Below are 13,109 nucleotides of genomic sequence, written 5' to 3' on the forward strand. Positions count from 1 at the left end.
TTCTCCGGGTGGCCTTGCTCTGGGCTGTGAGCAGTGATGCTGGAGTAAACTTGGGAACCAGGGGATGACTGATGGGGATCGAGGAGGGACGGGAAGAATGGAGGGAGTGGGAATGGGAGATGGCTGAGGAGTGGAGGCAACAACAGCAGATGCTTGCACAGAACTGCAGCCCCGCGAGGACCTGCTCAACCCTGCCCCATGTGCCGGCCGCTGAGTGTCCATTTCTGGCTCTCCCTGCTCCCAGGTCATGCAAGGTGGTGGAAATCCATCCTGACTTCTGGCTGTGCAAAGGTCAGCCCCTCCAAAGCCTGGCTGTATTCTCTGTACGACTTGCTCCTACCTTGGACCAAAACACATTACACATCTCTTCATCTGTACCGTGCTAGCTGGGGTGCAGCAGCTTCACTGGGACTCCACATCCCTTTGGTACCTGCCTGTGCAGCCTGAGCAGCTGCCTCCAACATCCAGCGCTCACAGGCTCCAGCCTGATCCACTTCAGACTGCAGCCAGGATGGCTCCTGGGCTTTCAGCCCCTGAGGCACCATGAGGACATGACAAGGTGATACCATGAATACGGGGGTCTCCACCTCTCATCCACATGGGGCAGAGCTGTGCAGGGACTGGGCAACACAGCGGTGGAGGCAGGAAGCTCGGCGAGCCTGGCTGTATGGAGAAGTGTGCTTGTCACCCTGGCTGGGCAGAGCCTCCCTGATCCCACATCCCTGCCTGGGCATGGCCAAGATGAGCCCAGCCTGCGAGGCGGGCAGGAGGAGAGGGCAGCAACAGGCTATCCTCTCCAAGATTTCCTGTTGCCACCAAGGTGAGGTCTCCTCATCACAGAGTTTTGTCATGAGCTGCTCCAGTTCTCACAAGAGTGGCTGCTAAAACTGGGGAGGGGGGAAAGAGAAAAGAAAGAGAACCAAAGTTCTTTTCAATCTAAAGAAGCATTAAAGGCACTGCTGTCCTCTGTGGGGACGTGTCGATGGAGGAAAACCAAGCTACCAGAGCAACTGTGCTGTCGATTGGCCATAACTGGAAATTCAGTTTATACGCTGGGAAAATGACTCCAGTTTCCCCTGGATGTGGCACCTTCGCCCTGCGCGTTCTCCGGAATGACAGGAACACTGTGCTGGCTGCTGCGTCCTGCCTCCACCACCCTCCCTCTCACCACTGCTGCAGGTGCAGGTCCATGCTGGTGTTTAGGTTGAGATCGGTAACGTCTAGGAAATCAATGTTGAAGATGCTGGGAGCCACTGGGGTGAGCGAGCCAAAGCCGGTGGCGGAGCTGGGGGGGGTCAGGTCCAGCCACTCCATCGTTTCCCATGGAGACTCAGTGAAGCTCATCTGTAAACCGGCGCCGTCGGCAGGGGAAGGGGAGAGCTGGGTGTCCATGGGCGAGAGGGGAGGCTGTAAGATCTCCTGAGAGGGGAGCAGTTCATCGGCGGCCTTGCCGGGGAACCCCTCCATCATCCCTTCGAAGTGGGACTCCTCTGCCCCCATCTTCAGCAGGGCGATTTCACTGACCCTGCCCAGGGGGCTGTGGGCGCTCAGCAGCACCTCGAGGTGAGCGTCACCGCTGCCCGGGCAGTGCTCGAAGGGGAGCTGGGCTGAGGAGACCTGCTCAAACGGGGCCGATGCCTTGGGGAGCGCGGTGCTGGAGTTCCCTGTAGACACCGTTATCTGAGGTACTTTCTGGAGGCAGGACTGATCTTCCTTGGCATTGGCTGGCATTTCTGTCAACAGATGGGAGGGGTTTGAGGTGCTCTGGCAGTGCTCACCGCTGCTGGGCACAGGGGCATCACCTCAGCCTACAGAGACCCGCTCCCCACTCAACCCCCTTGGCACTGCTCACCCACCCTCCTTGTGGGAAGCCTTGCAGGTTCCTGCTTTCTGACCTTGATTCCCTGGCTTTGGACACTGTCCCTAGGGCACGAGCACTGGCAGCTGTCCCCACGGGCATGGGGAAGGGCAGAGGCAACCACTCTGCACAGGGGAGGGCACTGGCAGTGCTCTATGCAGGAGACGGCACTGGCAGCACTGGGAGTGGGGGAGGGCAGGAGGCTCTGCGTGGGGAGGGTGCTGGCAGTGCTGTGCACAGGCTGTTGTCTTCTGTCCCTTCTCTCTGCATAGGTGGTGACCAAGCCCGGACCACCCACCAGGTCCTCAGGAGCAGGCTCCAGGAGGGCCAATGTGCTTTTGCATTCAATCTCAGTGGCTGCTGGCACAGGGAGGGAAACTGAAAGCTGCATTCAACCCAGGCAGCTCTACTGGAGTGCACAGAAAGCACTGAGCCCCATGGGGTGCCACTGGCTCAGAGGGGAAGGCCTGGAGGGGAACAGGGAAGCAGTGCCTACCTCCGCTCTCGATCAGCACGTCCAGGAGCTCGTCCATCTGCTGACTTCGTGTCATCTGCTGCAGCAAACAACAAAGAGAGTAGAGGGCATTAGGAGGAGAGTCCCTCCAGCCACAAGCCAGGAAGGTGGCTCTAGACCCCACAAACAGCTTTCTCCCATGCAGGAGAGGTGCCACACCAGCATGGGGCTGGCAGCGGCGTTCAGGTGAGCACTGCAGGGACATGGGACAGGCACAGTAGATCTGGGGAGCACAGCACCAGGTTCCCCCCACCCTGCTCAGTGGCCACCACGCACTGCTCCTTCCCAGGGCTGTCACGACACAGGGACTTTATGGACCCAGCATCTTGCACTGGCATGTGCCTCCTAGCACTCCCTGCAGCCTAGGGGGCAGGGCATCATCTTCCTCCTCTTCCTGACCTGGAAGGACTTCGTGCACACCTCCCTGCCAGCACCAGCCCATGTTAATCACTGCCAACAGCACTGCTCCGCTGTCCTGAAGGCACCATCGTAACCAGCACTGAGGCCAAAGACAGGTTGTCACAAGAAGTAAGGGGCTCACGGGTGATGGAGACAGTCCTCCCCATGGGAACAGTGCTCCAGGGTGAGCCGAAGGGAGGCAGATGCCATGGAGCACAGAACTTTGCTAACGGGCTAAAGAGGGAAGGGGAGGTTTCCTGATGACTTGGGAATGCGCAAGAGTCTGTTTCTCATGTCAGGCTGAGCACCCAAAGAAAAGTACAGTGAAGTCCTGTAGGGGGATGTCAGGGCCCCAGGGCAGCTGGAGCAGGACAGAAGATGCTGTCCCATCCAGTCGGGTGTCTGACTGCCTTATGGCAGTCATTCAGCACCTAAGTCTTCAAGCAAAGCCTGTTCCTTATGGAACAAGCCTGTTCTACCCAGAGACCCTCTAACGGGTTATACCTCCTGAGGATGAGTTACATCAGCCTCAAAAGAACTCCCTGCACAGCCCTAGCCTTATAGAAAATAAAAACCATGCAGTTACCTGCTTTACTGCATCCTCATAGGGTGGAGGCTGCTTTACCTCTGAGAGGGCTGGGCTTGACTTACAAAAAGTTGGGGATGGAATAGAAAACTTTTGACCTGCCTGCGTAGGCATCTGCATGGGGAAATACAGGGAAATGGAGTCAGTGCAAAGGGAGGCCCAGCTCTCTTTCACCCCTGGTGAGGCCGGGCTGGTGCCAGGGAAACACAGGTGTGTGGGTCAAATCAGCTCAAAGTGCTTGGCTTCCAGGCAGGAGGGAGGGAGATAAAGCAGCTCCATCAGACTAGCTCTGACAGCCAGGGCCAGGCTGACCTCTGCTCACTGCTGGAGCACAGGCATGATACTGCAGAGCATCCTGGTGCAAGGGGAAGAGAGAAACGGGGATGAACTGGGGCTGGGATCAGCAGCACCTTGTGATGCTTTCATGTGTTGTCATCGTGTGCCCTCTCCAAGCTTTTGTCCCTGTGCAGAGGGCAGAATGAGGAGTGGTGGTTGCTGAAGGGACAACTCTGCTGTGCTGGTTGCCTGGTGGGGAGGCACACACTCCAGCTGACTGCAGACTCCAATTGCAAACCCTGCTTTATCTTCCCAAGAAAAAGGTTCCCATATGACCAGGGAAACTGCCCTCCTTCAACCCAGTGGTCAAAATCCCTCGCTCCTTGCTAGGAGCTGCAATGGCTTGGGAAGATGCTGGGGGCTTAGCTGGATGTAGGAATATAGCCAGGACTCTCCCAGGGGCTGAGGGATCTGTGCCGGTGCTTCCCTGCTGTGGATAGAGCTGTGCCAGGGCTCCATGGGATGGGGGGAGCTGTGCCAGGATTCTCCCAGGGGCACCACAAGCTGTGCCAGGGCCTCCTGAGGGGAGAGGCAGCTGGCTTAGGGCTCATTTAGGGCAGAAGCAGCTGTGCCAATGTTCCCCCAGGGCAGAGGGAGCTGTGCCAGGGCTCCCCACGGCACAGAGCTCTGCCGGGGCTCTGTGGGGCAGAGGATTTGCCAGTGCTCACCCGGGGCAGAGCGATTGGTGCTGGGGTCCCCTGGGGAAGAGGGAAGCTGTGCTAGGGCTCCCCCAGGGCAGAAGGAGCTGTGCCAGGGCTCCATGGGGCATGGGAGCTGTGCTGTGGTCCCCCAGGTGGCAGTAGGATTCCCCAGAAGATGCCCTGTAAAGGACCCTGTGGTGCCCTCAGCTTCCAACCCGTTGTCAATGTGGGATGCTCTCAGCCTTTCCAGGCACCACTACAGCCCCCTGGGTGCCCACCCTGGGTGCCAGCGGTCCTGGGCTCCTCCGGAAGGACTCAAACTGGGATGCTGGACTGGCTGCCCACAGAGCCCAGCGCGTTCACTGCTGCGATGGGCTGCATCCACTTACCGGTGCTGTGCGAAGGCAACTGCTGGCCTGCGGGGACCCACTGCGCCCTTCTGAGCTGGGGGACACCGAGAGGAGATAGTGGCTGTTGGGAGAGGGTGGCAGGCTGATGTGCTGGGGGCTCTTTGCAGCCCCGAGTGGGGAGTGCTGGGGGGAGCACTGCGGGCTCAGGAATGTCGAGGAGGTGATGGTGCTTTGCCCTGCAGGCTCCAAGCAGTGGCTATTTACAATGTGAGGCAGCTGTGGCACCCCACAGTTACTCAACTTATCCGAGCTGTTGGCTTGGCCTTTCAAGGCAGTTTGTTTGGATGCAAACGGACAGCTGGACACTGTGTTTTCTTGCTTGATGGGGACACCAAAGAAATGAGGAGCGGGCTGCTGCTTCTCCTCAAGGCCATTATTTCTCTTTCGCTTCTGGAGCTGCATCCGTAGCTCTTCCACCTGCCTCTGCTCTTGCTGCAGCTTCCACGTTAGTTCATTGATGACCTTCTGCTTCTCCACCAGCATTTTGTCTTTCTCTGTGTCGATCCCTTCCAGCTCCAGCTGGATGCTCCCTCCATTCATGCTGCTCATGAGGCTTTCTTCAGCACTGCCATGAACTGGAGAAGGCTGGAGACCAAACTGTGGAGAAGACATGGGCCCATCGTTGAATGTGTCTGGCAATGAGCCACTCACAGAGAGGTCAGAGGAGGCTGGAGAGATGGGTGGTGTGGAGCTGGTGCTGCCAAAGTGGTAGAAGCCATTGGATAACATGCTGGTGGAGGACTGCGACTGGTAACTAGACAGGGTGCTGGTTGGAGTGACGGGGAAGGTGACGGTGGTGATCTCGCTGAAGCTGGGCACTGCGTTGCTGCCGCACTCCTGGAAGGGCCGCAGCCGTTCCATCAGCGCTGTTTTGGTACCTGACACGGGCAGGCCTCGTATTCGGAGCTGCTGCCTCAGTTCTGACACCTGGGAGGAAGATGATCCTTTTAGAAACCCAGCATTTCTAATAGGGAGCCTCAGATCACGGGCTCCCAGCTTCCTGCTTTAAAGCTCTGACCCCCAGGGGCTCACTGTCTCACCTGCAGTCACCAGAATCACTCTGTGCAACCCTGACCACCCCACGTCCTGCAGGATCTCGACCTCTCCTAACAGGAAAACCTTTCCTCCTTCAGTAACTGAGACTCCTCTCCATGAACCAGCAGTGGTCCTTGAGCCATGGAGGTAAACCAAGACTCTCTTCCTAGCAGTAGGTTTCTAAATGAACAGAGGACTTTCACACTAAAGGAACTAGCTGATGGCATCTTTTAGCTCAGGGAATGTGACCATATACCTCAGAGTCAGATATCCCACGTTCAGGCATCTGCACACAGTTCAGATGTCTGAGCTGGGGCATCACTACGGCCAAACTGATGCTGTTTCTACCTCACCTTATTTCTTCCTCTAATTATGAATATTTCCCCCAGGTCTCTAGTTCTAAAGGGACTTGGCCTTCCCCACGGTTGAATACAAAAGTATAAAAGAATAAAAGTATAAAAGAATTGTTGATATGAGTGATTCTCATTCATGCCCTGCCTGTCACGCCTACATGAGAGATTTAGGTGCTCACAGTGCTTGTAGCTGCAGACTCCAGGAGATACCTGCTTGTGCAGAGAGCTGAGCTGGCCTGGTTGCAGTGACCACTGAGAAGCTGAGTCACTAAGAGGAGGCCATGCTGACATCCCAGCTTCTGGCTGGTCTGCCAGCAGCATCCATGATGGCCACCATAAACCCACAGAAGGCATGGAGCTGTGAGCTGCAGGAGCAGCAGCACTGATTGTCCTTCACTCCTTGACCTGATGGCCTGGCCTGCAGCCCTCCTGAGTTATACCTAAGGTTTGCTGATGTATTCCCTGGAGCAAGGCACCCACATGGCCCTGCAGAGCAGCAAACCAGGTTTTCAGTTGCAATCACAGTAACAGATTCACGACCAATGTGATGTACTCCTGGGTTTGCTCACAGCGTGGTGCCTCTGGTTTGCTGATCAGCCTGGGGCACTACAATGCACAATCTGAGGACTGCAAAGCACATACAGGGGAGGAGATTCTGCTCCTTTGCACAAACTTTGCACTCACTTTCAGATCATCCAGGTTTGACGGCAGAGGGCCTGGCTTGATTGATGAGACACAAGTCTGGCCCGAAAAGGTGGTTTTCACAGGAGAAAGAGGGCTGGTGTTGACAGCAGTTGATGAAGAATTTGAACTTTTGACCATTTGCTCATTTGATTGCCTGGAATAACAAAGGAGATTTGGGGTAACTTGTCTATCCCCCTGGGGTCTCTGCCCACTGTACCATCTCTCTGCTCCTTTGGGGCTGCCATCTCCCATATGAGACCTGACGGGCTGCCAACCCCAAAGAGAACCAGGTTGGGCTGTAAGGAGATTTCTGCTGGCCAAGCCAGTGCACAAAGCCATGCTGGCTTTGCAGGAGGCTGTGCTGTTTCCAAGCTTTTATGTTCCCAAGCTTGCAATATCTGAAGGGGCCTACAAGGATGCTGGAGAGGAACTCTTCATCAGGGACTGGAGTGATAGGACAAGGGGTGATGGGTTCAAACTGAAACAGGGGAAGTTCAGGTTGGATCTAAGGCAGAAGTTCTTCCCTGTGAGGGTGCTGAGGCGCTGGCACAGGGTGCCCAGAGAAGCTGTGGCTGCCCCATCCCTGGCAGTGTTCAAGGCCAGGTTGGACACAAGGGCTTGGAGCAACCTGGTGGAAGGTGTCCCTGCCCAGGAACTGGATGAGCTTTAAGCTCCCTTCCAACCTAAACCAGTCTGGGATTCTATGATTCTGTTTCACTTGCATGCATATATCCCCCTTGCACTGGCACAAATGGGTATAGAGGGAACAACCTGGAGAGAGACAGGACTAAACCCTGCTATTGACATATTGCTACTCACTTTACTTGGCCTTGGTGCATCCCTGGGTAGCTGAAATGCTGCTGTTGCTGCTGCTGCTGCTGGCTGAGGATCTGGAGCTGCAGAAAGAGCTGCTGTTGCTGGAGGAGTCTGGCATATGCAGAATCCATGGGTGGAGGGGACTTCTCTGCCTTCTGGTCTGGAGGGATGTACTGGTGATACTTCAGCTTCTTCACCTTGGGCTTGGTGTCCTTGGGCTTTTTGTGACGGTTCTTGCTGTCACTCGCTGATTTGGACTGTTGGTCCAAGAAGGAAAGGAATTAGCTGGGAGAAGAGCTCTGCCACCCCTGTGGGGACTCAAAAGCCTGGGGCAGAGCAAGGGCAGCTCCTGCAAGCACCCTGACACCTCCAACTCAAAGAGCTGCTCAGCCTGCATGTAGAGGACTCCCTCAGGCCCCTGCACCATCTCAGTTGTGTGGGAGAGCACATGAGATGGAGAATGACTCTCCTTAACTGGAAGACAAGAGGAAACGGCCTCAAGCTGCACCAGGGCAGGTTTAGATGGAGCTAAGGAACAATTCCTGCCCCAGAGGGTGCTCAGGCATTGGAACAGACTGCCCAGGGCAGGGCTGCAGTCACCATCCCTGCAGGTGTTCACACAGCGTGGGGACGAGGCCTCAGTGCCATGGGTTAGGGGTGGCTTTGGCAGGGCTGGGAGAATGGTTGGACTGGACAAACTTAAAGGTCTTTTCCAATCCAGTTGTTCTATGAGTCTGCGATTCCATGATTCTATGAAGGAGTTTCAGTATTGCCTTGTATTTCCTTCTGCTCCTAGCCCCAGGGGACATCGGCAGTGCAGAACCTGAGCACTCGCCTCTAGCAAGGTACGATGCTATACCTTGTACTGTTATGAAATGAATCAAATCACAGCCTGGGACAAGGTTCGTCTCCTGGCATTATCCCAAGCCTTTAGGCCAACCACCAGAGCTCCCACACACGTGGGGTGCAGCACATGGGTTTGAGCACAGCCACGTTCCCCGTGCTTGATCCCAGTCCCGGGCAGCCTGGAGGCTCAGGACCTACCTTCACGGCGGAGGGCACCGGGAGCGTGGGGCTCTCCTGCCCCGCCGGCTGCTTGGGGCTGTCACATTGGATGCCCTGCGCCGCTGTGGGGTCCAGTGCGTGGCCATCGGCGCTGCAGGGCTGGTCCTGCGAGGGAGGGGGTTGCTGTGTGATGGGAGCCAGGGAGTGCGGCCAGAGCCAGGGCTGCCTGGGACCCCATTTCCCACAGCCCGTGCTGTCCCCCGTCCATCCCACCCCAACATATCTATCCCAGCCCAATATCCCCGCTCTCCCAGGCCATCCCAGCCCTTTCCCAGGCCTCTGTCTCCCCAGCGCATCCCAGTCCACCCTAATCACCTCAGCCCCATATCCTCACCCCACCTCCAGTGCACCCCGTCACTGTCACCCAGATTAGCCCAGGTCGCCTCTCACCAGCCGCAGTCCTTCAGGTGTGCCCCTCCATCCACTTCAGGTCCTCCCAGCCTCCCCAGTCCATCCCAGTCCCCCCAGTCTGCCCCAGCTCATCCCAATCCCACTGTCTGCCCCACTTCACCCCAGTCCATCCCAATCCCCCCCGCCTGCCCCAGTTCATCCCGGTCCATCCCAGTGCCCCCGTCTGCCCCAGTTCATCCCAATCCCCCCAGTCTCCCCCAGCTCACCCCAGTCCATCCCAGTCCCCCGTCAGCCCCAGCTCACACCAGTCCATCCCAGTCCCCCCAATCCTCCCAGTCTCCCCCAGTCCATCCCAGTCCCCCAGCCTGCCTCAGCTCACCCCAGTCCCCTCTATTCCCCACCCCACCGCACCACCCTCCCTGCAGTACCGGCGCTGCCCTGCAGGGGGTGCTGCAGCTCCGCGTGTTCCCCCCCGTTGCCCACCTGAGGCGCGGAGCCCGCGGCGGGCTCTGGGCCCTTGGCGGCCGGCGGCGGCTCGGCGGGGCCCGGGGAGCCCTCGCTCCGCGGCTGCTCCGGGGACAGCCCGTCGTTGCTGCTGTCCTCCTCGAAGGCGAAGGCGTCCGCCGCCTTGGGGAAGCTGACCTGGGTGCCTGCCGGGAGGAAGCGGCGACTTCAGGGCCCTGCCTTGAGCGGGGGGATTTAGACCCACCCCGTGAGAGCTGGCTCTGAGCGCAGGCCGCCTGTGGTGCTCGGGGGCCTCGGCCTTGCGCGGGGGCAGCAGCGAGAGGGGAGGTGGCATCGGCTGCTGGCCCGAGCCGTGGGGAGGGAGATGGGGCTCGCCAGGGCTGCGGTGGGGAGATGCCTCTGTCCGCAGGCTTCACCCGCACGAATGCTTCACACCGAGAGCCCCCGGCACGGCTTCTCCCCGCAGCCGTGCTCTCTGCCGCTCGGGTGGGCAGCGGCTCTTGACCCCCGGCTCTCGCTGCCAGATGAAGTTCTGAAGAAACGCGGGTCTTGTGAGCACCGGAGCCCGCAGGTGGGGGCAGAGGAAGGAGCAGCGGGGCCGCGCTCGCCATCTCCCCGTGCTCGCGGCTGGCGTTCGTCAGGCAGCTCGGCCCGCAGATAGCGAGGTGCCAACGGGGGAAGTGGGCAGGGCCTGGGGACCAGCTCCCACCTGCCCCTGCTGCCGGCCCGGCGAGGTGCCTCTGCTCACCAGCGCGCCCCGCCGGCCCTGACCCCTGCCCTACCGCACAGATAACGTTATCGCTGCCTGCTCCGGCTCCTGGGGCCGGGGAGGGCGAGGACACGGGGAGCCCTGGCTCCCTGCCCCGAGCCGCTGCCCTGCCGCTGTGTGGCTGTGATCATGTCCTGGGTACCTCATATCCTGGGATGAGGGTGTGCCGCTGCCCTGCCGCTGTGTGTATCTCATATCCTGTGATCATGTCCTGGGTACCTCATATCCTGGGATGAGGGTGTGGGGATGCTGTTGTATGGATATGATCATATCCTGGGTACCTCATATCCTGGGATGAGGATCAATGTGTGGGATCAATGTGTCCCATGGAGAGCCTCTCTTCCCTGCTGTTGTATGGATATGATCCTGGGTATCTCATATCCTGGGATGAGGGTGTGTGATCAATGTGTCCCATGGAGAGCCTCTCTTCCCTGCTGTTGTATGGATATGATCATTCCTGGGTACCTCATATCCTGGGATGAGGGTGTGGGATCAATGTGTCCCATGGAGAGCCTCTCTTCCCTGCTGTTGTATGGATATGATCATTCCTGGGTACCTCATATCCTGGGATGAGGGTGTGGGATCAATGTGTCCCATGGAGAGCCTCTCTTCCCTGCTGTTGTATGGATATGATCATATCCTGGGTACCTCATATCCTGGGATGAGGGTGTGAGATCAATGTGTCCCATGGAGAGCCTCTCTTCCCTGCCTGGGATGATCTGTTGTATGGGGTGTGAGATCAATGTGTCCCATGGAGAGCCTCTCTTCCCTGCTGTTGTATGGATATGATCATATGTGTCCTGTATGGATATATACCTCATATCCTGGGATGAGGGTGTGAGATCAATGTGTCCCATGGAGAGCCTCTCTTCCCTGCTGTTGTAAGGATATGAGCATTCCAGGGTACCGAATATCCTGGGCTGAGGGTGTGGGATCAATGTGTCCCATGGAGAGCCTCTCTTCCCTGCTGTTGTATGGATATGATCATATCCTGGGTACCTCATATCCTGGGATGAGGGTGTGGGATCAATGTGTCCCATGGAGAGCCTCTCTTCCCTGCTGTTGTATGGATATGATCATATCCTGGGTACCTCATATCCTGGGATGAGGGTGTGGGATCAATGTGTCCCATGGAGAGCCTCTCTTCCCTGCTGCTGTATGGATATGATCATATCCTGGGTATCTCATATCCTGGGATGAGAATATGAGATCAATGTGTCCCATGGAAAGCCTCTCTTCCCTGCTCTCCGGCGCACATAGCTCCTTGAATGTCCCCTCTCCAGCATCCAAACTGTGCCTTCCCTCTGGAGCCCGCAGCCATAGCTAAGCCAGCTGATAAAGCACTGGGGTGGATGAAGGCGTTATCCACCAGAGATGCTTTTGTAGTGGGCACTGGACAGAGGCTTTGGGCAGAAATGAGTGACTCCATAAATAGAGAGAAAAATTGCAGACAAGCATGGGCATCCTTGCTCTGGGAAAAATGACAACACGCGAGGACTGTGGATGTGCAGGGCTCCCGCTGCGCTGGCATTTAATAAGCACGCGTTGGGAAGTGGTGCCAAAGCTGAAAGCCCAAGGGACCTTTGGGACACAGCAGCAGCCTGGAGCATGACAGGAATGTGCTGCATCCTGCTGCTTGATACCACGGGCCTGTGCCGGGTGGGGAATGCTGCCCTTATCTGTCCTGCTCTCACCCAGCCCGTATTGTTTCAGGATCCCATGTCTCTGCTGTAATCTCAGGCAGAATGGTGTTTGCTCGGGGCTGTTTCTAATGCACTGGGTATTGTCCTCTCAAGCGAATTGGACAAAGTGATGACAAGGACCTGGTAAAAAAGGGTTCTTGTATCACTGCTCAGCTATGTAGGGCACTGGCGGCCTCCTGTCACTAGGACGTTAGGGCTTTCGGTTGGGGTCTGGCACTTGCTGCTCACCCTGCCGGAGGTGATTAGAGGAACACGTCAGCTGAACTTTCCACTGTATAAACAGTTGAGATTCCAAGGTTAAAGTAAAATGATTTTAAACCCTGTCATCTTTCTGGTATTGCAAAAACAAAACGTTCACAAGTGCCAGTGCTCATCCCTGCTCTGTGTTCTGCCCTTAGCTGTGAGCACCACAAGGTGCCTCTGACCCCAAAAATCACCTTGAAGATCCTTCAGCCTGGGGCTCTGTTCTGCAGAAACCTGAGGGCTGGGATTGTGTTCCTGGTGCACTTACACCTCCTCCTTCTCATGGCACCCAACGTTACCAAGTAACTTCACGGTTAACCCTAATGTGCTGCATGATTCATCCTAAATGGGATAAAACTCACTTACAGGGGACAGTTTTCCCTCAGCCATGTGATAGAAGGGCATTGTGCAAGGGAGAAAGTTCAAATGGATCCATTTTTTTCAAGCCAGACTTTTTGTTTTTATCAGTTTTGTCCTGTAAATCTCTTTACCACGAGCTCCTGACAAGGCAGCTGGAGAGAAACGCTGTTCCCAGCTCACTTGCCCAGCCTCCAAGCCTCTGCTGCAGTGAATAAAGTTGGGCTCAAACTGTCTCAAATGTTTAGGAGGGGGGGGGGATTTTTTGTTTTCCACTGTTCTTCCCTTCAATAAGTGGCTGGGGAGATTTTAACTGAACTCTCATTAAAAGTTCCTCTTCAGGCAGAGTCCTGGAACATTTCACCTCCGAAGATGAGAGCTGTGAAATGCTGCAAAAGGAGCAGCTCAAGGGCCACACTAGAAAAGCCACAGCAGGAAAACCAACAGCAGGAGCAACTGTGGGGCAGGACAGAGCAGTATTGGAGCCTCAAGTATCTTGTGTCACTTATGCTGGTTTATGAGGT

At 56.7% G+C, this 13,109-nt stretch overlaps 1 protein-coding gene across 12 annotated transcripts in view; it reads right to left on the reverse strand.

The window, feature by feature from the left end:
- Nucleotides 1-762: 762 nt before the first annotated feature.
- Nucleotides 763-13,109, reverse strand: part of MYOCD (myocardin) — a 224,085-nt gene continuing 211,738 nt past the window's right edge. For 10 of the 12 annotated variants that reach the window (XM_057423307.1, XM_057423350.1, XM_057423326.1 and 7 more), the window contains 8 exons: nt 9,532-9,698; nt 8,677-8,802; nt 7,636-7,889; nt 6,817-6,970; nt 4,724-5,671; nt 3,358-3,471; nt 2,355-2,412; nt 763-1,733 (listed from right to left, as the gene is read on the reverse strand). In XM_057423307.1, coding sequence (XP_057279290.1) covers nt 1,165-1,733; nt 2,355-2,412; nt 3,358-3,471; nt 4,724-5,671; nt 6,817-6,970; nt 7,636-7,889; nt 8,677-8,802; nt 9,532-9,698 — 2,390 coding nt within the window. In that variant the 3' untranslated portion in view covers nt 763-1,164. The remainder of the gene's footprint in view (nt 1,734-2,354; nt 2,413-3,357; nt 3,472-4,723; nt 5,672-6,816; nt 6,971-7,635; nt 7,890-8,676; nt 8,803-9,531; nt 9,699-13,109) is intronic. The other 2 variants (XM_057423339.1, XM_057423331.1) reach the window with 2 other exon arrangements.

Source organism: Pezoporus wallicus, unplaced genomic scaffold, assembly GCF_028554395.1.
Source record: "Pezoporus wallicus isolate ANWC-B61680 ecotype Strahan unplaced genomic scaffold, APGP_CSIRO_Pwel_v1 contig_8723, whole genome shotgun sequence".
NCBI classification, from domain to species: domain Eukaryota; kingdom Metazoa; phylum Chordata; class Aves; order Psittaciformes; family Psittacidae; genus Pezoporus; species Pezoporus wallicus.